We start from the raw sequence: 24,186 nt of genomic DNA, 5'->3' as shown, positions 1-24,186 counted from the left end.
TCACAACTTTTTATCACACCCCATGGCACAAAATACCGCTGACCATCTGCAAAGATCCCTATCATTCAACGCAGACGCAGTAAAGATGTGATCATATTGACCACCCTAAGAGAAAAAAATGGGTTGTAAAGAGAAGATGTTAAAGTATGCAATAGATGAGATCAAAATGCAAGACACGTGCAACAGGGGTGTTGAAAAAGTACCCCCTTATACTCATGGATGTACCAGGACATGTGCAACAAGGCTGTTGAGGAGGATTCTCGCGTTCTCGAGTTTGTACCATACCGGCTCAAGACACAGGACATGTGCAGCAAAGCCTTCAATAAAAACCATGAGATGTTCTGGTTCAATCCGAAACAATTCAAGACACAAGACATGTGCAGCAAAGCCGCTGAATATCATGCATGTATGCTAAGGCCTGGCAAGTTCAAAACACGGGACATATGCAACAACATGTGTCCAATATGTAGGTAAAATACTCAAATGTTGTTGGAATGTATATATAAAATGGTACTCTGTTACTGGTGCTCTGTAGAACTGTGCGATAAAATAGGCGCCAGGTGTCCCATGAGATACAACCCTCCACAGGTGAGTACAAAACATATGATGTAATCAGGCTTCAAGTGACGTAAACATCGTATGTTCAGAATTTGTTCTGTTCCTTTCCATTCAGTACCTATACTTATACTTGTATTCAGAGTACGGAGGTATTTTAAACAAAAGTTTAACTTTTTATCTTCACAAAAAAATAGTTCTCGTAAAAATATAAAAGTATTTCAAAAATTAGAGCTTAGGAGTTCGTAGGAGTAAAAAACAACAATAACACAATCAGTATCACCTACGTCCTACACACGTGTATTTAATTACTATTTAAAATTTTTCAACAAATCAAAGCAATACGCCTAAATAGATATTGTCTGCAGCATATAGGGTTCAAAGTTCAACTTGCACCACCAGGCTTCGAAAATCCATAATAGCGCATGATCTCCGAAGCTGTCCACATACATCCATCTCTTTAATTCCTTGTTTTTTTCATGGTTCAAAAAACCACAAAAATAAAAAATTTTCTCATAAATTTGATTTGAAACCTAACAATGCAACATCTACGTTCTCAGGAAGCACCCACTAAACTATATTAAAGTATTATTTAACGTGTTAATAAAACAGCACATCTTTTTTTAAACTTGAAAGACGCTTATTGCAGTTACCAAGATAATTTTTCTTGCATATTTTAGTCGTGAGACAATAATTTTCTGTTGCTGGAACATAGATTCTGCCCGCTAAAGTTACGCCATTGTTAGTCGCATAAATTACCGTATGACGCGTTCGCATAATCTGGCCATTTATTGGCCAAAAATCACTCAACGATACCAGGGTATTATTCTTCGTCTTCTCTCATATCAAAAAGACAAAAAACACTAGGGATGAGGGTGGTATCTGCACTGCTAACATCAGCCAAAAATCTAAAACAACCTATTTTTCCATTGTCCTTCTGCTTAAGTGGATTTCTTCACGGGCTTTATGGACCAGCATAATAATAAGAGGAGCGTCTGGAGATAAGGTAGTGAAGAAAGAGAGACAGTGGTTACATTCAAAGCGTATTTTTACGTCCAAGAGAGAATTATAAATTTGGTCATTTCATGAGTGCATACTAAATGCTTGACCCTTATTTGTTAATTTTTTAATAAAATTTACTGCCTTGAATTTCCTTGACCTTGTTTCCAGCATATATATTTCCCTTTATGATAAGCGTGATGGCGATAGGATACCGAATCTGGGGACAAGGATGAAACTTCCTTCCTCCAAAATATAACCTACCTGCAAAAACGCTAAGACCAGACAAAGCAATATAAACAGCCGAGTCTCCAAACCTTTCATATTTCAGTCACACACACACACATACACACAAATCTTTTTCTGCAGACTCTACAAGGCAACAAAATAATATTCAAAATGTTTCACTAATCGTTATGTTATTTCATGACACTCTAAACTGACAAAAAAATGATTTTTATTTTTCTTCAGACGTTAAAACTGTTTTTTATTTGCTTTTTGTCAGCTATGTGATTTCCGTAGTTTTTTTTATAACTTAAAATCGAAGGAAGTTTGCATATCAAAGAGCAATAATTTATGGTTGATATTAAACCTTCGCAGTACATTATGGTCTGACAATGGCCCTCCTGCTTATGTAGGATTTCCACTTTAGTATCTTCACTGTTATCATGTGAGTCCTGTATTCTTAATATATATACATAACGCATACATCGGTATTGCCCACCGAATTCCCCTCATATGGCATGGTTTGGTCCCGTAGCTGTGGTAAAGACACTTGCTAAACATGCCCGGGCTGGAGCACGCCCATCTTTTTAAGTCAGTCAGAATAAAAGATGTCTTCGTTGTGTCTGTTCATTTTTACTAGGTTTAACCTTTTTTAAAGTAACTGCACAATAATTTTGTGAGTAAATTCAAAGTAAGTTGCACGGTTGACCATGGAAATTAATGACAATTAAGTTTGACAATCGTGGGTGAGTTGGATTATATTTTCAATATCTTTTAGTATAATAACGTTTTATATAAAAAAACACTTGTTTACACTCAGTGTTTCTTTCAATATATCATAACGCTTCCTATGCAACAAACTAGGTATCGGAGGACATGGCTGATTCTCTGACATAGGCCTTCTGCCAAAGAGCAACCTTTTTTCTTTTTAATAAATTATCATATGGTTGTTTGATCTACACAGTTATAATTCTGCTACACCGGAAATTTTGCCAATCAGAAAGAGCAGATAGAAAAATACAAATGCAATCAAGTGACTCACAGTGGAAAATGATGTTTTGGTTGGAGAGCTTCTGTTCTTGTACTCTCCTCCACTCCGCAGATTTGGTTGGTTTTCTTACACCCTCCTTCGAAATTTACTTAGTACAAACATTTTTTTAAAGTTGTCTGAAGTTATATTTAAACATTGAATAAAGCTAGGGTGTGTACATTCATGTACAATGTAGTTAAAACAGTATAAAGTCGCACATATGGTGCTGCTATATATGCGCTTAAACTGACGTTACAATAAAGTTCTTCAGAAATAGATATTATGTCTATATAGGACCCATTAACGTAAACACACCACACGAATGTGCGAAATGATTTGCCTGTGCTGAGTGCTCCTCCCGGTTTTTTACGATCAATTTTTAAACATTCACAATAACTTCTACTTCAAAATAAGAAAAGACGGCTGTCCGTTTCTGTTATGACGGGGTAACTACAGGTTTTATCATGTGTTTCTTTATTTAAGTTAAAGTTAAAGAAAAGTTATTCTTTAAAAGATACATGACACTGGAAACGCTATGCCTGGTACTACCGCGGTCCACTTTAATGCCTGTCACCTTTACCCACACTTAAGCGCTTAACCTGACGTTCAACTTGTGATTAAGCCCGTCGCTTAGACGCTGTGTACTCTGGCTAGCCTCTATATTAATAATGGCTGTATTCTGACTGTTTATTCGCAAAAACAACATCGTGCTACGGAAACACAAAATGTCATATGCAAAGGACGGGCGTGGATTCTTTCACGGGTTAACGAGTATTACTTAATAAAAAAGGATCAAGTATGATATTATACGTTTTGCATTTAGAAAAACAAGGAAACGCCCAATTCGTAAAATTTTCTTAAATTCTGAGGTCATTTTAACTGGGAAAAGATTCTTAACAAATTTCTTTATTTTGACGGATTCTAAAAGATGGATATTCAATGAAAAACTTGATTTAGCGCAACAAGGAGGCATTCATTAAGGTATATACGAAAAAGATGAAATGATACCTTTTCGAATTTTTTTCATGATCTAAAATGATGTTGTTTTGCTGAGATGGTTATTTCTAATTAGTCTTTTGATGTGCCAGAATAGTGTATTCTAGATGTGTAATTGTTAATATGGTGAGTAAAGCAATGTGAATATAATATTTCTTACCTTAAAACAATACATTTTTGCAACTAGTAAAAGTTTCTTAATTTTTGTCAGTTTTTTATAAAATGTTTTCTTGTATAAAAAACACAACGTGTAAACCACCACCGTTGTTGAGAAAAACATTTAAAATTATTTCGCGCTTTCCATAACACAAAGCGGCACTGTGCATAAAAGACGAAGTAAGACTATGAATAACTTTTTGTGGTAGCTGGTGACATAAATAATAAATCGCTAAGAATACCTAGTAAATAAATTATTAGCTAGCAAAAAAACACTTTTCAGATTAACACTGAAAGTTAATAAAAAAGTGACGGAGAATTTTTTCTATCAAATTTTCTAACAGACATCTATAATAAATGTAGTCGGTCCGAAGTCAAAGTGAAAGAATGTTTTCGCTTCTTTGGTTAGGAAAATGTATATTCGAACATATCTTTTTCAGGTACACACCTTTTTTATACGTGCAAACGATAAAAAAATTTTAACACGATTTTATATACGAATATTTTGTAAATCTTTTTGTTAAAATAAACTTTATAGGAATATTTAGGCTTAAGACGACTCGCACTGTAAAGAAATTGCTCAGCCTCAACTTACCAGTTTTAACTTTTTGTATATTTTTCGCCTGATATTCCAGGCTCAAAACGTTACAAACTTCAAAAAAGACTGATGCTGGTCAAAATTTATAGTACTAGTCAGCGACCCGTGAAAAACTCCACGGGATTGCCTTTCCTTTTTATACAGCATTGCGTGCGTCTCGCTACCTGCGGTACCATTTTGCGTGACAAACAGACAGACGTAACGGGTATTATAATACAGATCCTTATTTAAAGTATGTGTTTGTTTACTACACAGAAAGTTGTTTTTTAAATATTAAACCTAATTTTGTCGTCTTTTTTGGTGAAAAAAAAGAAAAAAGAAAATGGTATGGCAATGTCAGGTAAGAAAAAACCCTTGAGAATGCAATGACATCCTGATCTACCATTGCGCACAATACACAATGTCAGGGGGTGAGTTTACATTCGAATGCAGAATTCGACGTATTTTCGTCGCATTTTTGGGTATCCCCATTACTTTGCTCTAATTTTTTGGATACGCAATGTTTATTTTCGTACTTCCAACAAATGGTATTGATTTTTCGCTTAAAATACTTGCTAAGCACTTAAAAAATGCATTAATTTTATATTTTTACCGTGCAAATACGCGTTTAAAAACCTCAATTTTTCCTTTGTAAATGCCTAATTTTTAGGACTTCCTACTTAAAAAAAATATTTATTTCTTTCCACTATTCTAGTGTTTTTTAAGGCACTCTTCGTTTTTCTAACACACGCTGTTATCGCCCGGTGATATTTCAAAGTCCGTTTTACAAATGAATGCTCAGTGTTGTTCGCTATTACGAAACAAAACAGAAGTGTTATTGTAAGAATAGTACGCCGAGGCCCTTAACCAAAGTTGGTTTTCTGCCCCCTGAAAAAAACTAAACAGTTTATTCATCGACAAGATAAGGGTCACACCTGACGATTTCAGCTTTGTAATTGCGCTAAAAGGATGCCTACTTTTGAAAGGCGAAATAAGCCAAATTTGTACAAACAATTGGAGGAGATCTAGAAAGAAGTTAAGGCAAAAATAGTAACATCTTTTTATCATTTAATTGCTCGCAGGCACAATTTAGTAAAGGGAAGTCCTCTGTTGTGCGCAATCAAGAATAGGAGAGGTGGAGGTATACAGTTAACGTAGTCTCGAAAAGTTTTTTGTCCACGCCAGACCAAGGATTAGGGCAATTAAGAACTCGAAATGCTACCCAACTTGCCAAATTGCCTGATTATGAAAAAGAGTTAAAAATTGCAACACAACATTTGGTGAAAACGCAAACACACCGGGTAAAAAGGTATAACAAAATTGGTGCGCAGCAACAAGACAAAAAAAATTAAGGTTTTAATTCACTTTTACAATTTACAACTTACAGCAACTCCTTCCCAGTATCATGATTTAACGTGACGCAATTGTCGAACAAAAGATAATACTAGGTCTCGTACAAGTATGAAAACAAACTTGGGAACGAGGTTGGTAACGTGCTCAATCAACCCTTTACCTTATAATTTTATTGAGAAACTTCTCGGGAAGCGTTGTCATTTTCCAAAGAATATGGTTTGCCACTAATTAGTGTGTTTTTTAAAACATTTGATGATGATCTTTTTCATGTGCCAATGGTCGCAGAAAACGGTAAGCAACGTTACTTAACTGTGATAATTTTCTAGTATTAGAACGATTTATAACGGTGAATTCGAAGGCGAAGAACAGCAGGAGAATGAATACAATATTTCTTTTACACCGGGACAAGCACCAGGAGCGGAAATACATTTGTTCGACATGTTAAAAACGGAACCCCTGGTATCTTCAGGAATGCAAAATCTAAATGTAAGTATAAAACAAAGTTAAATAACTTTAAAATTTATGGAGTCGAAGGGTAAAAAAATAATTTAATTTAGTTGAAAGTAAGTGTTCACGGCACAAAATTATCCAGAGACGATTCACTGCTGGTCTGCACATACAGTTGCTTCAATGACCAAATTTCCAGCACTGGTAAGAAACTTATTAAAATACCCCATTGTAATTTATACTTAAATGAACTTAAAATACAATTTTAATATTTAGGAAACAAGGCATTTGCTGTTGTGCAAGTTGAAGAAAGTTACGAAAAGCTAAGAATATCACTTAGCAACGTAATAAACGATGTTGAGCACATTCAAAAAACAGGAAAATGTGATGGTGACACGTCAGTCCAACAAATTACGCTGTTTATTGGAGGTGACTATGAAGTAAGTAAGGACATATTACACTAAAATGCACAAACATAATTTCAACCTTTAAGTTTAATATATAATATTAACATATTTTAGTTTCTTCTGATGAGCCTGGGAATGGAGAGTGCTAACAACAATCACTCTTGTATTTATTGCTACATCAGCGAAGCTAAAAGGTATAAAGTTGAATTTGAATATTTTAAACTGTGCTTTGATGAATTATTAACAGGTTAAACTTTTCCCACTCACTTTTTGATTCTTAGACAGGATCTTAGAAATAATGGTGAACAACGAGTTATGCATGGATATTGGGAAAAAGACAATGGATGCGCAAATCCACCAATTTTTCCAAGCGTTCCAGTTACATCATACATCATTGATGAGCTAAATTTATTCTTAAGAATAAGTGACCAACTGGAAGATGCTTTAATCCAATCAGTTATTGCCAGAGATGAGGTTAATGAAAATATTATTTTATTATAATGCCAGCTTTAAACAAAATAAAGCAGTTGTAATCGGACAAAACTTGGACATTCTTCAAAGATAAAGGCATAGTTTTCGTGCTAAATTAACATACATAACATACCTTGCATTTTTAGAAAGAAAAACCGCAAATAAAATATGAGTATGTCATGCTGGAGAAAATGCACAGTATTGGTGTACCCATGAAAATTCTGCGAAATAACAACAAGGTGGAGTGGACATCCTTAATGGGATCCTCCAAAACAACATTAGTGAAGAAACTTCCAAGTTATTTCCCAAGTTTTCTTCCATTGGAACAAGCTTCCGAAACAACACTTTTATGGCAGGTAGTAAAATTTCTGTGTGGACAAGTCTCAGAAATATTTGGGTAATTCAAAATCCAGAGCTTTATGAAAACTGGTTCTATTTAGAAATTTGATCAACTATATGAAAAAATGAACAGGTCAACAAAACTCACTGAAATTGAAATCGATACTTTTGAGATAGAGGTTAGAATTTTTAGACTTCTTCCTTGTGTATGTTCTGGTTGTTAAAACCCATCTGCAGCCACAATGGAGACAAGTACAGCTATTTGATTAGGAGCTCAACATTATATATATTATAACATAACATATAACAGTCCTTTTACGCTCTATTTATACAGGTTGTTAAATGGGTGGAAATGTTGAAAAATATGCCAGGATGTGGCTATGACCCGTCAATTTCTGTGACACCATACATTCACATCTTTGTTAAACATGTACCAGACTTACTCAGAAGATTTGGAACACTAAGACCTTTTAGTGGACAAGGTTAGTAGTAGAATGTGAAATAATGCAGGCAAGTAGCATTTTAATAAGCATAGTGATTTCTATTTTAATTTACATACAGGAGTTGAAAAGAAAAAAGACGAGTTTAAAAAGATCTTTCAGCGCAAAACAAATAAATGGGATGCTTGTGAATCTATGTTAAAAGGTGAAAAATGATTTACGAGTTTACAGGCAGAAGATGTAGAGAGAACGAGAAGAAAGTAATCAACCTACATATACCAAAAAAGAAAAGACATTTTTAGAAGAGCACCAGCATCAAGCAATAAAAACTTTTGCTAATTGAAGAAATTCTACAAAGTTATGAAAAATAAAATACATTTAACCGATGTGTAGACTTCCACATATTTCGTAAAAATCAACTTAAAAAAATTAAATACAATGTTTACACATATAGACACAACACTATGGGTTAGTAAAACGTATTTCAACAAAGGATATGATAACCCTAGGTATCAGCCGCTTCTTTTTTGCTAAAACTTCACCAGAGGTATTTTTGTAAAAAAGCACATATACAGAGGATACAGGATACAGGATAGTTATTGGACCTTTTAGTCCCCATTTCCTTAATAAAGACAGAGTCCCACCCTTGACAGAGTTATGCAGTTATGCATGACGGAAGTCCTCTGGACCATAACATGAAACATCTCTGCCCTCAATTTTACTGTTTTCCTGAAATAAGAAACGAAAAACATCAATGGGGAAACACTATGTGATAGAAGCTAGTATTTCTTTTAAACAGTTTTTTAAGCTAGACAACATAACTTCAACAGAACACAATACTGCCATTTATTAAGGAGCCGGATTGGGCCAGTAACTAGGTAGAAGGGAAAAGTACAGTTTATTTTTATTTTTACTTTTTAACATGATATCTTGAACATAATATCTTCAGCATAATTGTACATAAAAAAGAAAGAACAGCAAAGAAAACAAACAAAAACTTAATTAGCCTTTCGTCGACAAGGTTCTCCTTCAGCTCCCAATTACAATCCCCTGTTCCACATCCTTCACACTTTACTAAATAAACTTTCTGCAGCCATTCTAAAACAGTTTTTTGCAACTTACATTAAAATATTGGAAGTGAAAGAGGAAAGTAGCTAACTAAACGACAGTTACGAACGTTCTTCTCCATTAAAATATTCTCAGCTGCTTAAATATCTCCCTTCTATTCTTTTGTAGTAGTGAAGCAACCAATTCCCATTCGTTGGCAGTTTATCTTTTAGTCATGGCTTTATATTTCACATGTGCGCTGCCTATGCAAGCCATTTTGAAAGGAAAGTTTTCTCTTGGCGAGTTTCAAAACATCTTTATAATAATACAGGGACTGTGTGTGTCTGTAACAGGCAAAGTGGATGTGTTCATTTTCCTTTGATGAAGGCAAAAAACTGATGCCTAAAATGTCAAATTTTTTGGCTTAAAACTTTGAGGCCAATAACTTGGAAAGGAGATGGTGGCGTCAGCTTTACCGCGTGGGTAATTAGGGACCACCTGGGGCCAATTTGGGTATGTTTACCAAACCTGGATTCCCGAACCCGCGTCGGAATGTTTGGATTGATGACGTTATTTAAAAAAAAAATTTAAACCTCAATATCTCTGCAATCGTTTGTCAACAGTACATGTTACTATACAATTTCTTTATCAACTTTTCAAGATCTCTACGATAAAGGCAACGGGTATAAAACGTTTTAAAACTTTTTTGACCTTTTGCAGTTCTTTGCTAACGTCAGCAAAATTTAAAACCATCTTTTTAGGCATTCGACAAAAGCACCTGATTCTATACATTATTTTGATCAGAGTTTTAAGTTCTACACAATAAAGGCAACGGGAAAAACAAATTTCCGAACAAAGATACTTGTGTATTGATGGGTCCTTGAAGACGTCAAAGTTTAAGTGATGGTTCTCATTTCAATCGTTCCCCTGCCTAAGTGGAAGAGGAGTCGATGCGCACAAGTGTCCCAGATAGTCGAGATTGAGTGTCAAAGGAGCAGGTCTGAGACGGAGATGAGTCGATGAGCATCATGAGCACAAAGCTGTCCCAGATGTAACCCTTCTCTATCTCTGCTGCATAATTTTAAGAAAGATTGATTACTTGAAAATTTTGTTGCAGCCAATTGTATTTAGCTATTTTTACTTTTTAGTAAGAGGTAGAGAAAAGTTAGGTAGCCACAACCCCAGTTACAGCTGAGTAAAGATATCACAAATATAAATAATGTTCAAAAATATAAAGCTAAATAAACTGAATAAAAACCTTAAAAGAATAGCAATAAATTATGATCGCTAGCATAGGATGCTCCCTCAACATCTATGTTTGTACTCAAAGTCTTAGATTTTGTTTGTTTGTTACTATGGTTAGAAAACGTGACGATCACATGTTAACACGGACCTTGACATCTAAAACATATAAGAAAACAAATATTACAAAATTAAAAAGCTTTTTAGAAGAAGTTATATAATCTGACAAAAAAGTTACCTTTAATATGATTGGCATTTCCAAACAGAAAAAAACACTCCTTCTACAAATAAAATAATCCTGATCATGCTCAAGAAAAAATGAGTCAGCGCGCCTGACCGGGCTGGCCAGTTTATGTAGAAAATTTTCATCCCGCCTAGCTGAGTTCTTGGTAAAAACAAGCGAGATCTCGGCAAGGCGGCTGGCTCGGTTGTCATATGAACACATTTTTGTCTTTGTATGTGTTTCTTGATAGTAGCGAGGTCCCACTCAGCCGAGCCAGCTCGCTTCCACATGAAAACTCCCTTAAGCTCTAGCACCGAACAAAAGTAGTAGATCTCCCAATTTTGGGTTAAATCCAAAGAATTTGCAAATTGTGAAAGTCACCAGTGCACACTTTTTGAAATTTTCCCTTCCGAGTAAAAATGTTGGTGTCCAAGGACGGATACTGTGTATGCCAAAACAGACAAACGACTTGTTTTTTAAAACTAACAAATCAAATTTAACAAAATAGCATCGTGTCGATAGCGTTGTTAGTAAAGAAATCGCCCGGCAATGGAGCAAATAGAAAGCATTCAGCTTTATCACCGAGAACCTGTTTGTTGTGTCTGAACAATTGTTATTTACCATTGCTATTACTATTTACAAAAACATCTCTATAATAATAGACGTCGTCTGCCTGTATCTGCGCCAAATGATACTGCTGAAGCAAGACACACAAAATGCGCTATATAGGATGCAATCTTGTAGGGTTAACCAAAAAAAGACGAGTTTTGCTCACACTCTTATGCTTGTAACGACGTGTTCAAACTACAATATATAAGAAAATGTATGTAGTGACTAAGGAAAAATAACAAATATTTATAAATTATATAATGCTTACCAGCTTGCCAAGTGTGAGAGCTTTGAAAAATAAACTTGATTAGAATTTAAATAGACTTGTTGAAAAAAATTGAATTTGTGAAAGATTATTTAAAACTTTTCTTCACATTAAAGAAGATGTGATCACCTCAGTGACTTCAAGTGAACAAGTGAACTGAAAAATCTGCTTTTAAATAAATATAAATTCCCTATAGAGTTTAATTTACAATTAAATTTCATAACATTGTCACAAATTGAAATTTAATTAACACAATGACACAAACAGGTGATTACATTTTTACACTAAATACACTTGGATAACTACACTTGACAACACAATAGTTAAATAAATTACAGAACAAACATGGCAGACAAAACATAAAGACAAATTTTAACATAGAGCTGACTCAACAAATCTCCCGTTTTTAATAGATTACATCGCTTTATTCAGTAAAACGATTGGTCGTGGATCGTGAGTTAAGTGTGTTTCAGATTCAGGGTTATAATTTGAATAAATGAAATCTTTCGACTGCCAGAAGTAACATACTCCCAGAATGGTTTAATAGTACCCTGTAATATCGAAGGATTAACGCTAAATTCATGTTGGTAGTCATAACAGAAGATTATCGCTAATTTCATGTTGGTACGAATGTGTGACGCAACAATTAAAACACAAACGGACTGGTCCCGTTAAAAGGTCAATGAAATGTAGTTCTTAAAATTGTTTTCACTTTTTTAGCACGTTTAAGGCTTGGATTGGTACCACAAAAAAATTAACAAATCCGTCTTATTTTAAGAATAAAGGGCTATCACAACGGGGGCGCTAGCTGGGAAGCCTAAGGAGTCTTGCCAAATTCAGAAGAATGATATTTTTTGTATTCGAAAGACCTCATTTATCACAATTTTGATTAAAGAATTTAGAACCATTTCACTGGCTTCCAACAGCTAATCGTTTCGATAATGTAATCCAGTCAAAAAGGAAGATTATTGCAAAAATTCCATGTTGTTACATGTGTGAGACTCAACTCTTGAAACTTAGAAGAAGTAGTACTGTTAGAAAGTCATTGAAATGTTGTTTTTGAAACTGTTTTAACTTTATTAGCGCGCATTGAAGGCTAGGTTGGTACAGAAGTAAAAGATGAATAATTCGTCTTATTTATTAATATAGTGCTACCACATCGAGGGCGACAGATGCAGAACTTAAGGAATCTTGCCAAGTTAAGAACAAAGAAATCTGTATTCGAAAGGCCTTATCTATGACAATTTTGATTATAAAATTCAAAACCTTTCACTGGCGTCCCACGGCCAATCGTTTCAACGGCAAAAGCGTTGCAATCCAGTCATAATGAAAGACTGTCGCTAAAATCATGCTGGTACGAATGTGTGACGCAACTGTTAAAAAAACAAACGGACTGGTGCCATTAAAAGGTCAATGAAATGAAGTTTTTAAATTGTTTTCGCTTCTTTAGTCCTTCTTTAGTCGCGTCCCACGGCAAATCGATTTCTGGTAAAGGCGATGCAACCCAGTCATAACGGACGATTATCGCAAAAAATCATGTTGCTACAAATGTGTGATGCAACTCAAAAGGACCAACAATGTTAGAAAGTCATTGACTCACTGGCTTCACTTTATTAGCGAGCATTGAAGGATTGGATTGATACAGAAGTAAAAAATTGACTAATTCGCGTTGTTTTTTATTAAACCTCTGCCACATGCAGGACGCTAGCTGCAGATTTTAAAGATTCTTGCCAAGTTCGGAAGTAAGATATTTCTTGAATTCGAAAGGCCTCATTTATCACATCTTTTTTTATAAAGTTAAAAAAAATCCAGCCGCGCACCACGGCTAATAGTTTCACAGGTAAAGGAGATGCAATCCAGTAATAAAGGAAGATTATCGCTAAATTCATGTTGGTAGAAATAGGTGACAAATTAGCTGAAATATAAACGGAATAGTGCCTTTAGAAATTCCTTGAAATGTAGCTTTTTAAACTGTTTTCACTTTATTTGCACGCATTAAAGGTTTGCGTTAGTACCACAGTAAAAAATGACAAATTCGTCTTCATTTTTTAATAAAGCGCTATCACAACGAGGGCGCTAGCTGTGAAGCTTAAGTAGTCTTGCGAAGTTCGGAAGAATGACATTTTCTGCTTTCCAAAGTCTCGTGTATCATAATTTCTGCAATAACTCACTGTTCTTTGTTTTCGCTAGTTTAGGTCTTTAAAAATTTCTGCGTCTGCGACAGGACGTACTACCTTCAATGCAATGAAATGATAATAAATGAATTTTACAGTCAATGTACCTTTTGTTTTGCCACTTGAGTAAGAAGAAAAGAGGGCGGAATAAGTGGGAAAATATCACACATCGTTAGTTAGACTTCAGAACCACTCGCCCGCCCTGAGTGAAAGTCCTTGCATAAAATAATTATTTTTTGTTATATTAAAACTATGTTGTCTTGTAAATTTTATATTCAGACTGCATATACTATTAGTCTGATTACTACACTTGTATCGGATATATTTCGAATTTAAGTGAACTATGCGAAGAAGTGTTGTGAACATTTGATTAACTTATATTAGGCTGAGACGGGGAAAGGTCAGGGAAATGTCGATGTGTTAGTAGGTTTCGACTTTTATTGGGATACTGTTTGAGGAACGATTAATGGGGTCAAGATAGGCCAATAACGCTTGAATCAAAGTTTGGCTGGGTTAAGTAGGTTCTTTTTGAGACGGGTAAAGCAGGTTATAAAAATATTGTTTTACTAAAATGCACACAAACTTGACATGTTTTCAAGGTTGCCACAAAAACCAATTATATCGATACTCTAAACAAATTTTGGAACTTAGAAACATTGTAAATTTAAATTAGATGAAGAATCTAACTCAACAGTGGAGGAAGATATTAAATAAACTGCCTTAAGCCAGACAACTTGTTTTTATTTAATAATTTTTGAAATTGCAATTCCCCCTTGGAGAGAAGACTTATCGAGTTGAAGAAAAATCCGGAGATGTTAATTAAGTAGATTAGTGAGCATAAGCGACTTGGAAAGTGACGGAACCCGGAGGAATAGAAGAAATATATAGTATTTATCACACCATCAAGTGATGCGCGAAGATAGGAAAACAACCAAACTTAGAGTAGTTTTTGAGGCCTCGTCAAATACTAGCAAGACTGGTCTAAACGCATGTTTTCACAAAGGCCCCTAATTAACGCCGCTGTTCTATAACATTTTAGATGCGACTTCGTTCATATCCTGTAGCACTCACTGGGGACATCGAGAAAGCTGAAATTGTTTAATTGCATACCTAAATCAGAAAATCATCTTTATAACGACAGTGTTTAGCCTGAATATAAGCCACTGACGAAGAGCTTAACACTTTCATAGAAAATCGATTCACTCAGATTCGCGCTAGCTGTGCTATAAAAAGTGGTATTACTGTCGTACATAACAAAATCCAGCAGATGTATATTACAAAACAAATCCCTATCTGGGCGATGTAATTAATAGTGATTTGTGGAAAACTGAGCCGTAGTTTATTAAAACAAATCTAATCCTGGAGAGCGAGTTAAATATTTCTGCGGCCCAATTCGAAGGAAAAATAAAAAATGTTGTTATAATGTTTTCGAATATCTTACCTAATTCTGTTAATTTATTCCAAGTTGACAGCGTAGACCGTTTTAGTAATGGAAACGAATTCAAAAGGTTCGTCACCTGGATTTATCGCTTTATTAATAACTGTCGTAAAAAAACACCAAGGTGGAGAACTGGTTGTCTCTGAATTAGCTGGTCCTGAAAAATTATTTTAAGCGTAATAACAAATTTGATGAATAAACAAGTCGATATAACCAATGCGGTCTCTTACGTTGCAATGGGATACTAGAAAATGCTTCGTTACAGTTTGAGAATCGGCACATAACTTTTAATAAAGTGTGATTACAAATTTTTTGAACAAATCGTTAATAGTGATTATCAGCGTAACAAGCGTAGCGCTAACGAAACAAACACTTCATACAATTAGAGAACAATTTTGGGTTAAAAAAAACTGGTGATTCTGTACGCCACACTCCTCATCAATGCCACAAAGTACATCTACCTTAACTCATAACCCTAAACGAAATTGCGTTAACGGTGATGAGTATATTTTTAATTAACGACTTTTTACCGTTGCTGTGGTGGACTTGTGTGGTTCGGCATTTGAGGATTGTTTTTCGGAAAGAAAAAGTATTGTTTAAAAATTGGATTGTTCTGTATACATGTGCAGCGTCTAGAGGGATGTTGTTCTGGACTTGGTTCCAGGGCTGAAGCAAAATCTTAGAGAAGTTTGGTTCTTAAGTAAATGTATCGAGACGAAATAATATTGGATAATGGAACAAATTTTGTAGCGAAAAAAACACAGGCTTTTGTGAGTGATTGGAATATTGGTTGGCATTTTTACCCTTATCACTATGGTATGGAAGTTTTTACGACGGAATGGTTAAAATATAACAAAATAATTAAAGAAAACAATTGGAAAACCAAAAAAAGACTATTGAGGAAATGCAGACCGTCCTTTTAGAAGTTGAAGACATCATAAATAACCGACCACTAACTGAATTTACTTTGGTCTCAAATCCTAGTTTGTGTGGGCGGAACTTAATCATACTTATGAAATATTTCACTCAGTAAAAATAAGGGGCGCATGTCGTAGGGCGTTCTCCCTTTTTTAAAAGAAAATTACTTATAAAAATTCGTGGCGCATAGTGTGATAAGTTCATAGAAGAAAAGTTTCTTTAAAGGCGAGTGTAAAATATATTTATTTAAAACAGAATTTTGAAGTGAATTTTGGAAATAATTTTATGGTTCCTTGAAAAAAAATCAATACATTATATATAATTTTTGATCCAATTACAGGCTAGCTAATACATAGCAGGCTTTGTGTTACTGTTCATAACTTTTTTTAAGTAAAAAAAAAACTCCTCACTATGGCTACAAACAAATACAATCCAAATGACCTAATATATATCTATTGCTAAAAACAAAATGAAAAGGAAAAACTACCTTTCATTAAGCCAAAGTGCTTTCCGACAAAATCGAAGCACGTCAGATGCTGTATGGACTCATCGCTGGTTAGTTGCAAGAATTGAAAAATACCAGGAGAAGATTTATATTACAGGTATCGACATGAGTTCCGCATTTGACACCATCAAAAGAGACGACTTGTTAAACATCCTTGGTAATGTAATAAACGAAGATGAATTGAGATTAATTCGATTTTTACTTGCTAACACAAATCTTGAAATCAGAATGAAAGATGTAGATACGACACCTTTTCCCAGTAACATCGGAAGTCCTCAAGGTGACGGAATAAGTGGTTGTTTGTTTAACATATATTTCGAAAGCTCCTTACGTAAAGTTAGAAAAATTCTGGAAAAAGACCATATCCTTGACGAACATTCATACTCAAAGAGAAACGAATCATTACTCCCAGTGACTGAAGTGATATACGCTGATGATTACGACCACATCACAGATGACATCAACAAAAAGAAGAAATTCAATAACATCATAAAAGAAACTTTAGCTAAGGATAATTTGTTGGTAAACGAAACAAAAACAGAACACACATTACTAGAAAGAAAGAAAAAAGTAAACAACGAAACAAATGAACCGTGGAGACATGTCAAGAAATTGGGGTCAAAGCCATGAAGATATAGCTAACAGAAAAGCATTGTCAACAGCTGCCCTACAGAAAATAAGTGATGTGTGGATTAAGAAAGATAAAATCAGTACTCAGCTAAAAATCAGAATCTATCAAACTGTAGTCAAATCCATATTATTATACAACTGTGGCACATGGGGTTTGAACAAAAATGAAGAAAAGAACATGAATTCCTTCCATCGTCGACAACTTCGTCAAGTATTAAACATCAAATACCCAGTAACAATAAGGAACAAGAAGTTGTACGAAATATCAAAAACAAGACCTATTACATTGGATATAATCCAAGCTCGATGGAGGTTATTTGGGCATGTTCTCAGATTACAGAAAGACACACCCGCTCAACTGGCTATGAATCACTATTTTGAACAATCGCAAGTATCAAAATTCAAAGGTCGTCAACGAATTACGTTACCAATCAGTTTAAACAATGATATAAGAAGAGCAGTGGAATCTGATAACAGTTTTGCAATAAAATTTGGCGTCTCGCAATTGATTTCGAAACATGACCTAAAGGTCTTAAGGGTAATCGCTGAAGATCGAAGTATATGGAAGTCCCTTTCAAGACACATATATATTGCAGCTGAAGCAACTACTTATACTGAAGAAAATCTTACAGTAGATGATAGAAGCGAAGACAGCTGATACATACATACATACAAAGGAAAAAAAAATATCGATGGAATACAACAAAATTGATTGATTAAAAAGCATTGAAACTATAAACACAAGAACCTTCTGTTTGAATTACACACCCTCCGCCCTGCTAAATTCCCTTTTTTTTTCTTCTTGTTAACAAATTACTACCTAACAGTTGGAAGAAACACCACGATGGAGAGAAGAAGAATGAAGCAAAATATATTCTATTGATGCAAAATTCGTAGATCGGAAAAGATAAATTTTTTATGCTCGCTTGAATCGTGTATTGATCAGTCAGCTACTATATTAAACGTTTTTCTTTATCGAAAAGATATTTTTTAACGTAAAGTCATGAATGCGACAAGTTCAAGATAATTCAGAATTTGAAGTATAATTCACTCACTTAAATAAAGGTAGGGCGAGTTGTTGTTGTTTGCTTTTGTTAATGCAACCAAAACAAATAAAATAATAAAACCGATAAAAAATAAAAGAAAGAAAAGAGAAAAATAAGATGTAACGTAATCAATAAAAATAAAAGAAGTTAATCGATAAACAAACAAATATTTGATAACATCATGCAACAAAAAATAACATAAAGTGTTATACTGTATTTTTACGCGAATCATTTTTAAAAAACATGAAGGGCGTGGTCGAAACGTTAAATTCAGGGAAAAAGGGTAAAAAATGTCGTTGAAATCTAACTGTCGATATTATGTAGACAGGTACAAAGTAGCAAGAAAATTATGTTTGAGAAAAAAAGGCATATTTTTATTAGGAATGAGTTCTTATTTTTATCATCAAATTATTCTTATTTTGTTATTATATTTTAAAGAGAAAATTTAGTTTACAGCACATTGCCAGTTTTTAGACCAAAAATTTAACTGCACACAAATTTTACCAAAATCGCGAAAATAATTCTGCAGCAATTTTTCCCAAGTGATATTTCCAATTTAGAATTTCTCTTGTTTTTCTCTTTTTACTGTTCTTATAAATTGTTGTATTGATTCGTGCGTACCCTGGGTTTTTACACTGCGTGTCAGAAAAACAAAACAAACATAACACAAGTTATGTTTATATTAACGGTGAACACAAGTGTTGGAAAAAGAACAAACAAGCAAAGACAAGGGTTGTGGCACAAAATTTACTTACTTTTTCTTCAAGTTCAACTACACAAAATGGTAGCAACAGTTAAGCGCCGTTCAACACCTCTTATCAAAACATGAAGAGAGGATTACACTGGGAGATTGTGGTGGTGGGAACAAGGATTTCGTTCACGCCATACATTTAATGGCGACACAAAGCATTGCTCAACAGATGCGATAAAGGATTTCTTACAGCATAGCGTGCTAATTTATATATAAAGAATTTCGCCCGCTCATACATAGTTTGTGTAAAACGCGTCAAAAAATAGATTTATAAAAAAACGTTAACGATCAAGATTTTACTGTGATCTGATTTTCTCATAGACGCAGAAATGTACAAAACAGTACAGTTGTTGTTGGTCATAGTTCACCGCACCATTTTGCTGGCTGTTACGCTCGTTGCCGGCACTTTAATCTTTGCAGAAATCGAACACATTAATTATGAGAGCGCCGGATTTTTTTGTTGGACGGTGGTCACCACCATAGGTAAGCCGTTTATTATCTTTTACGCTGCCAGATGTTTAAAAGAGTGCGAATGTTCCCGTTAACAGTATAAGAAACAAAAAAACCTCCTTAAAAAACACCTAAAAGGTTGTAACTTTTTTTATTTCTTATTTTAGGCTATGGTAATATAACACCCAAGAAAAATTGGGGAAAAATCTTCACTATGATTTACGGTATCATCGGAATCCCAATCACTATGTTTTGTTTGGTATCATATGGCTCCTTTTTGAATCACTGCATTAAAAAGTTCATCGTGGCCACAGAACGATGCTGCTGCACAAACAAACAGGTGGCATATCTACACTTCAAGCTGTTTATCGCGTTATTCTTGTTAAGCGTAGGCGAGTTGTTTTTGGGCGGATACGCAATGTACGAAATGAACGAGTGGTCGTTTCTTGATTCGGTTTACACTTGGTTCGTGTCCATATCAACAATAGGCTTCGGTGATTTCGTGCCAAGCTATCCTCCTGAGAAAAACCTCGTCAACTCACTAGTGAGCGTCGTTATTCAATTGTTTTGCATGGTCACATTTGCGTCGTTCATCGAGGCAATTCAAGGGATGATCGAGTCAGTTAATAACAACTCGCGAGGGGTTTGGTCCATCATATTTTGTTGTTATAAGGATGAAGAGAAAGAGTGCTACGAAATACAACGGGATTCAAATTCAAGCTTTGGATTAAATTACGTTAAAGATTAAAATGTTTTATATCCATTAAAAATCAGAGTGTAATGGGGCTAGGTTTTAGTTGCGAAGCAAAATAGATCAGAAATACATGAAAAAATGAAAGACATAAGATATGCATGAACGCAAATGCATAAATTCTATAAAGCATTCAGTTCAGATTGGTAGTAGTGAGAAATGGATATTGCTGTCTAGTGTTGATGTTGTTATATCGTACAGCACATGTAATCACAAATGATTTTTTAAAAAAAATAAAGTTGTCTTGTTATCGGGGATCTTGAAGGAAGTATTTTAAACAGGATTTTTGAATGTGTTAGCACTTTTGTTGCATGCTTTTTGTTAAAAGAATACCAAAACTCTAATCAGGCTATCATTATTTCCTATTGTCCTAAACAATAAACATATTGTTTACAACCTGTAATTTACAACCTGTAAAGGCCAGTGAAAATATTCACTTTTTCAGAAGGACAATAGAAAAACTCCGCCATTTAAATTTTAATGACGTCAGTAAATATTGCACAATACAAAAGGGTATTTCTCCTATTCGGATGTGCGATAGTGTGTATATATATATGCCTGTATATTTTTAAACGTGTGTGTACAAGGGCTCACAAGTGCTCAGCTTGGGGTCACGATTACGCTGGGTCTTAAACGATTTTACTGCGGTCAGAGAACTGACTGCGCGTTTTTAGATTGGTTAATTCTATTGTTTTTTGCTTACGTGGTCAATATCGGGAAATATTTTGTTTTGAGCGCGAATGGCCTCACTCACCCGAACAAATATTTTTAATTTTTGTACTTTTTAAGAGGGTAAGATGTGACTACGCCTAGTTTGTGTTATCATTAGTTGATTGTAATTCGGCGTTTGCTATGAGGTGGATTTAAATTTAAGGGATTCAAACAATATTTTTTTATTGTAAAGCTAAGCCACCGAGCGAAGCGAAGCCCATTTGCCATTTATGCAAGCAAAAATATTTTTTTATAAAGGAACTTTTTTAAAAAGTTGGTAAGTTATCCACTTATGGGAATTAATTTTGGCGAAAATTATTTTCTGTGAAAATTATTTAGGAACTATTCGCGAAATTCACTTACGTTAATTTCAACGTTATTTGTTTCTTTGCCTTTTTAAAGGATGATTTACAATTTTTTTTCTTCTTATCTACCTAGAACTACATAATATATGTAAATGTAAACTGTAGCCGTCTTTATTTTATATCTTTTACGTGATAGCCCATTAGGTAGAAGTAGATAACACTTAACTACAACCACAGTTGCAGCTGAGTAAAATTCAGATTAGCGAAAATAACAAAAAATTTAAAAAATGTTTGCAAAAATAAAAAGATAAAAAAACTAAATAAAAAACCTTAAAATAATAGCAATAAATTAGGCTATAGGATGTTCTCCCAACATCTATGTTTGTAGCCAATGTCTTAAAATAAGTTTGTTTGAAACTATGTCTAGAAAACGTGATACATGTTAACATGTATCTTAACATGTAAAAACATAAATTATAACAAGTATTATAAAAATAAAATACTTTTAGAAGACGAAAATGTCAACAAAAAAGTTCTCTAAAAATCAACGAACGCGCCATAGTTTCAGCATGTCCCAGCCAGAAAAATACGTGGTAATTGGTTGTTAGTGAAAATCGAGTAATCTTGTAATTAATCTACTATACGCGAGCGATCAAAACAAACTCGTTAAAAATCGGGTTTTGCAGGGATTCCGAAATAAAGTTGCACGCAACCATTAGGTTAGAGAGTTGTCGCATTTATAAGACCTGACTAAGTTTGATTGTAATAACCCTCTGTATATCTGACTTTTTTGATCCTTACGGATTTCGCATTGACAAACCTAGAACATACAGACAACGAAAATTATTGATGTGAAGAAGGGTTGTTTTTGTGAAATTCAAAAAATACATTTATAGGCATGCCTCCGTGGCCTAATGGATAAGGCATCGGCCTCCTAAGCCGGGGATTGCGGGTTCGAGTCCCGTCGGAAGTGTTAACGATCGATCTCCCCTCAAAATCAATCGCGAGCAAAACATTTCCAGGGTTGGCTTTCATATCAAACCCTATGTGCTTTTTATGAATGCCTAAAACATTTTTTAAGAAAGGAAAAGAATTATTTTCTCGTAGAAAAACCACGGGAACTAGTTTGTCACAGCAAAGCCGACAAAACTGTAACGCATTTGCTATTTGTAGCTTGAAGATAGTAACTTATAACGTAATTCAGAATACTTTTTCGCGGTAAAAAATGCTTTAAAAATTTTAAAAGATCATATCGCACTAAAATCGCCATTTTGGATTTTTAATAACGCCGGCAGACGAACAGTGGTATTTTTTAACCCGGAAAAACGATTAAACCAATATGCACCTCCGTAAAAAGACGAGTTTATTAATTCACCTAAAACTACTCTTATCCACCTAAAATAAAAATAAAAAAAACTCCCGTGCGGGGAATCGAACCCCGGCCACGGCGGTGAGAGCGCCGGATCCTAACCACTAGACCACACGGGATGGATGGAACTTATTCTTAATTGTCTCGGTAATTCAATATACGTATCTATATTTGACATATACAACCTTATCAAAGAAAATATTTCCCAAATGGTAATAACAAGGTCATCTTTTGCAAATTAAAAAATATATACATTTCTATGTGTTATCGTTGCCGGTCTTTCCCTTCATTACTAAGTTAAAGTATTTCCTTCTTGGGAAAACACATTTTCTAAATAAAATGCAGTCATAAATAGACATGGTGTTATTGTTGTGTTGTTGATTGACAACATCAGCATTTTATGTTGTGTAGGGATGGAGTTAAGAAACAACGTATATGTACATCATACAACAGCCAACTCTCCCTAGCTATTGTGAGTGAGCTATTGTGACTTACCGGTTTCCATCGCAGAGGCTTTCTTTATTCATTGTTGTCACGTTACGACAAGCAGCTTTCTACATACAATGGATCGAAAAACGAACAGAAATTAAAATTTTCTTAAAAGATATAATTAATATATAAAGACTTACAAAGCAATAATAGATACGTTTAAAATCAAAAAATAAAACGCTATAGTCCATGTAGAAACCAGGTCAAAAGGACGGATTCTATGTTGTTGTTTTTTTGATAAGCGATAAAAAAAAGATATTATTGCGAAGTTTTTAAAATAGAGATGCAGGTACTTTCCACTCTCTCTAAGAATTTATTTTTAGCCAATGGGAAGGGCAAACTTAATGCAAGAAAAAGTCTCGGATCAACAAAATAAAAATGACATGACAAAAAAGTGCTGAGTTTTCCCTTGAGGATTGCCATTCCCGTACCCACGGTTTGTTGTCTGGTGTTAAAGCCGCTCCGCTTACTCGACAACTAACAATGCCCTGGTAAGGATGATTTTCATAACCAGTGTATTGGTTACTATAAATAATTAATGATTTGTCTCGCTAGTAAAAGCAACTTCATCGAGTCCTCGTTCTTCACATGCACATGGCGAGGACGATGGACCTTAGTTGTTTATATTTTTCAACGCTTGACTTCAGAAACTTTTCTTTCAAACCAAGTTATTATTTGTTCATACATTAAACTATATTCTATAGTGATGAATCTTTTAAGAAGCACTATTTATCAAAAGAATGTGATTACGTGTGATTGGGTAAAGTTAATTTTGTTGAAATATACTGATACATAAGATCACCTAGCTCTATTTAACTGGCTAGCTTTTATATTTCACAAGTCAAGAACCTCTTTGGGAAAGAGTTGCGAGTCTTAGATGGTGGCATCAAGCTAGCTGGCTAGCTATACATTCGATAAGGTTACAAAACGAAAGCTAGCTTAGACAGCTAGCTAGCTAAGTATAAAATAAAATGTTATCAAGGTCTTAAAAAGGCTTTTTTATAAACAACAAAGTTGATAAGACTAAATTTAAAATTGGGTTAAAAATTAAGCAAATTGATTAGCAACCTAGCAAGCCTTATATCTATGCTACGATTTTTTCCCTTCATTTAGCTAGCAACTTTCCCAGATGAACTATGGAAAAAGTATTCATAAAAGCAACATATACTGTGTTAAACAGCAAAAAGTGTGCCTTAGTGTGATACATTCACTACAAATAAACACAATCCAAAGGGTTAAAGTCAATTTCTACTGATACAAAAGTAAGC

At 34.4% G+C, this 24,186-nt stretch overlaps 3 protein-coding genes and 2 non-coding genes across 5 annotated transcripts; 4 read left to right on the top strand and 1 right to left on the bottom strand.

The window, feature by feature from the left end:
- Positions 1-3,979: 3,979 nt before the first annotated feature.
- LOC130622344 (uncharacterized) lies at positions 3,980-9,146 on the top strand. Its single transcript, XM_057437801.1, has 10 exons — positions 3,980-4,401; positions 6,218-6,377; positions 6,449-6,542; positions 6,615-6,778; positions 6,860-6,939; positions 7,027-7,219; positions 7,363-7,572; positions 7,657-7,734; positions 7,890-8,037; positions 8,117-9,146. The coding sequence occupies exons 1-10, from the start codon at positions 4,349-4,351 to the stop codon at positions 8,209-8,211; spliced, it is 1,275 nt and encodes a 424-aa protein (XP_057293784.1). The 5' UTR covers positions 3,980-4,348; the 3' UTR covers positions 8,212-9,146.
- Positions 9,147-16,380: 7,234 nt separating this feature from the next.
- LOC130621394 (uncharacterized) lies at positions 16,381-17,046 on the top strand. Its single transcript, XM_057436679.1, has one exon. It carries the CDS (start codon positions 16,381-16,383, stop codon positions 17,044-17,046), a length of 666 nt encoding a protein of 221 aa, XP_057292662.1.
- A 904-nt stretch (positions 17,047-17,950) lies between these two features.
- LOC130622431 (potassium channel subfamily K member 15-like) lies at positions 17,951-20,301 on the top strand. The gene is made up of 3 exons (XM_057437895.1): positions 17,951-18,111; positions 19,165-19,326; positions 19,461-20,301. Exons 2-3 carry the CDS (start codon positions 19,173-19,175, stop codon positions 20,039-20,041), a joined length of 735 nt encoding a protein of 244 aa, XP_057293878.1. The 5' UTR covers positions 17,951-18,111; positions 19,165-19,172; the 3' UTR covers positions 20,042-20,301.
- Positions 20,302-21,960: 1,659 nt separating this feature from the next.
- On the top strand, positions 21,961-22,033 carry Trnar-ccu (transfer RNA arginine (anticodon CCU)). Its single transcript has one exon. It is a non-coding gene; the product is annotated as a tRNA-Arg (tRNA).
- Positions 22,034-22,476: 443 nt separating this feature from the next.
- Trnae-cuc (transfer RNA glutamic acid (anticodon CUC)) lies at positions 22,477-22,548 on the bottom strand. Its single transcript has one exon. It is a non-coding gene; the product is annotated as a tRNA-Glu (tRNA).
- Between the last annotated feature and the right edge of the window lie 1,638 nt (positions 22,549-24,186).

The sequence above is a fragment of the Hydractinia symbiolongicarpus genome, chromosome 12 (genome assembly GCF_029227915.1).
Source record: "Hydractinia symbiolongicarpus strain clone_291-10 chromosome 12, HSymV2.1, whole genome shotgun sequence".
Classification (NCBI taxonomy): domain Eukaryota; kingdom Metazoa; phylum Cnidaria; class Hydrozoa; order Anthoathecata; family Hydractiniidae; genus Hydractinia; species Hydractinia symbiolongicarpus.
The sequence above is the reverse complement of the archived record's forward strand: the minus strand, read 5'-3'. Positions and strand labels throughout refer to the sequence as shown.

Excerpts from the sequence above, each read along its gene's own strand:
- LOC130622344 (XM_057437801.1), top strand. The coding sequence starts at position 4,349 with ATGTTTTCGCTTCTTTGGTTAGGAAAATGTATATTCGAACATATCTTT. Across the intron at positions 6,378-6,448 it reads CAGGAATGCAAAATCTAAAT|TTGAAAGTAAGTGTTCACGG; the intron begins GTAAGTATAAAA and ends AATTTAATTTAG. Across the intron at positions 6,779-6,859 it reads TTATTGGAGGTGACTATGAA|TTTCTTCTGATGAGCCTGGG; the intron begins GTAAGTAAGGAC and ends AACATATTTTAG.
- LOC130621394 (XM_057436679.1), top strand. The coding sequence starts at position 16,381 with ATGAAAAGGAAAAACTACCTTTCATTAAGCCAAAGTGCTTTCCGACAA.
- LOC130622431 (XM_057437895.1), top strand. The coding sequence starts at position 19,173 with ATGTACAAAACAGTACAGTTGTTGTTGGTCATAGTTCACCGCACCATT. Across the intron at positions 19,327-19,460 it reads GACGGTGGTCACCACCATAG|GCTATGGTAATATAACACCC; the intron begins GTAAGCCGTTTA and ends TTCTTATTTTAG.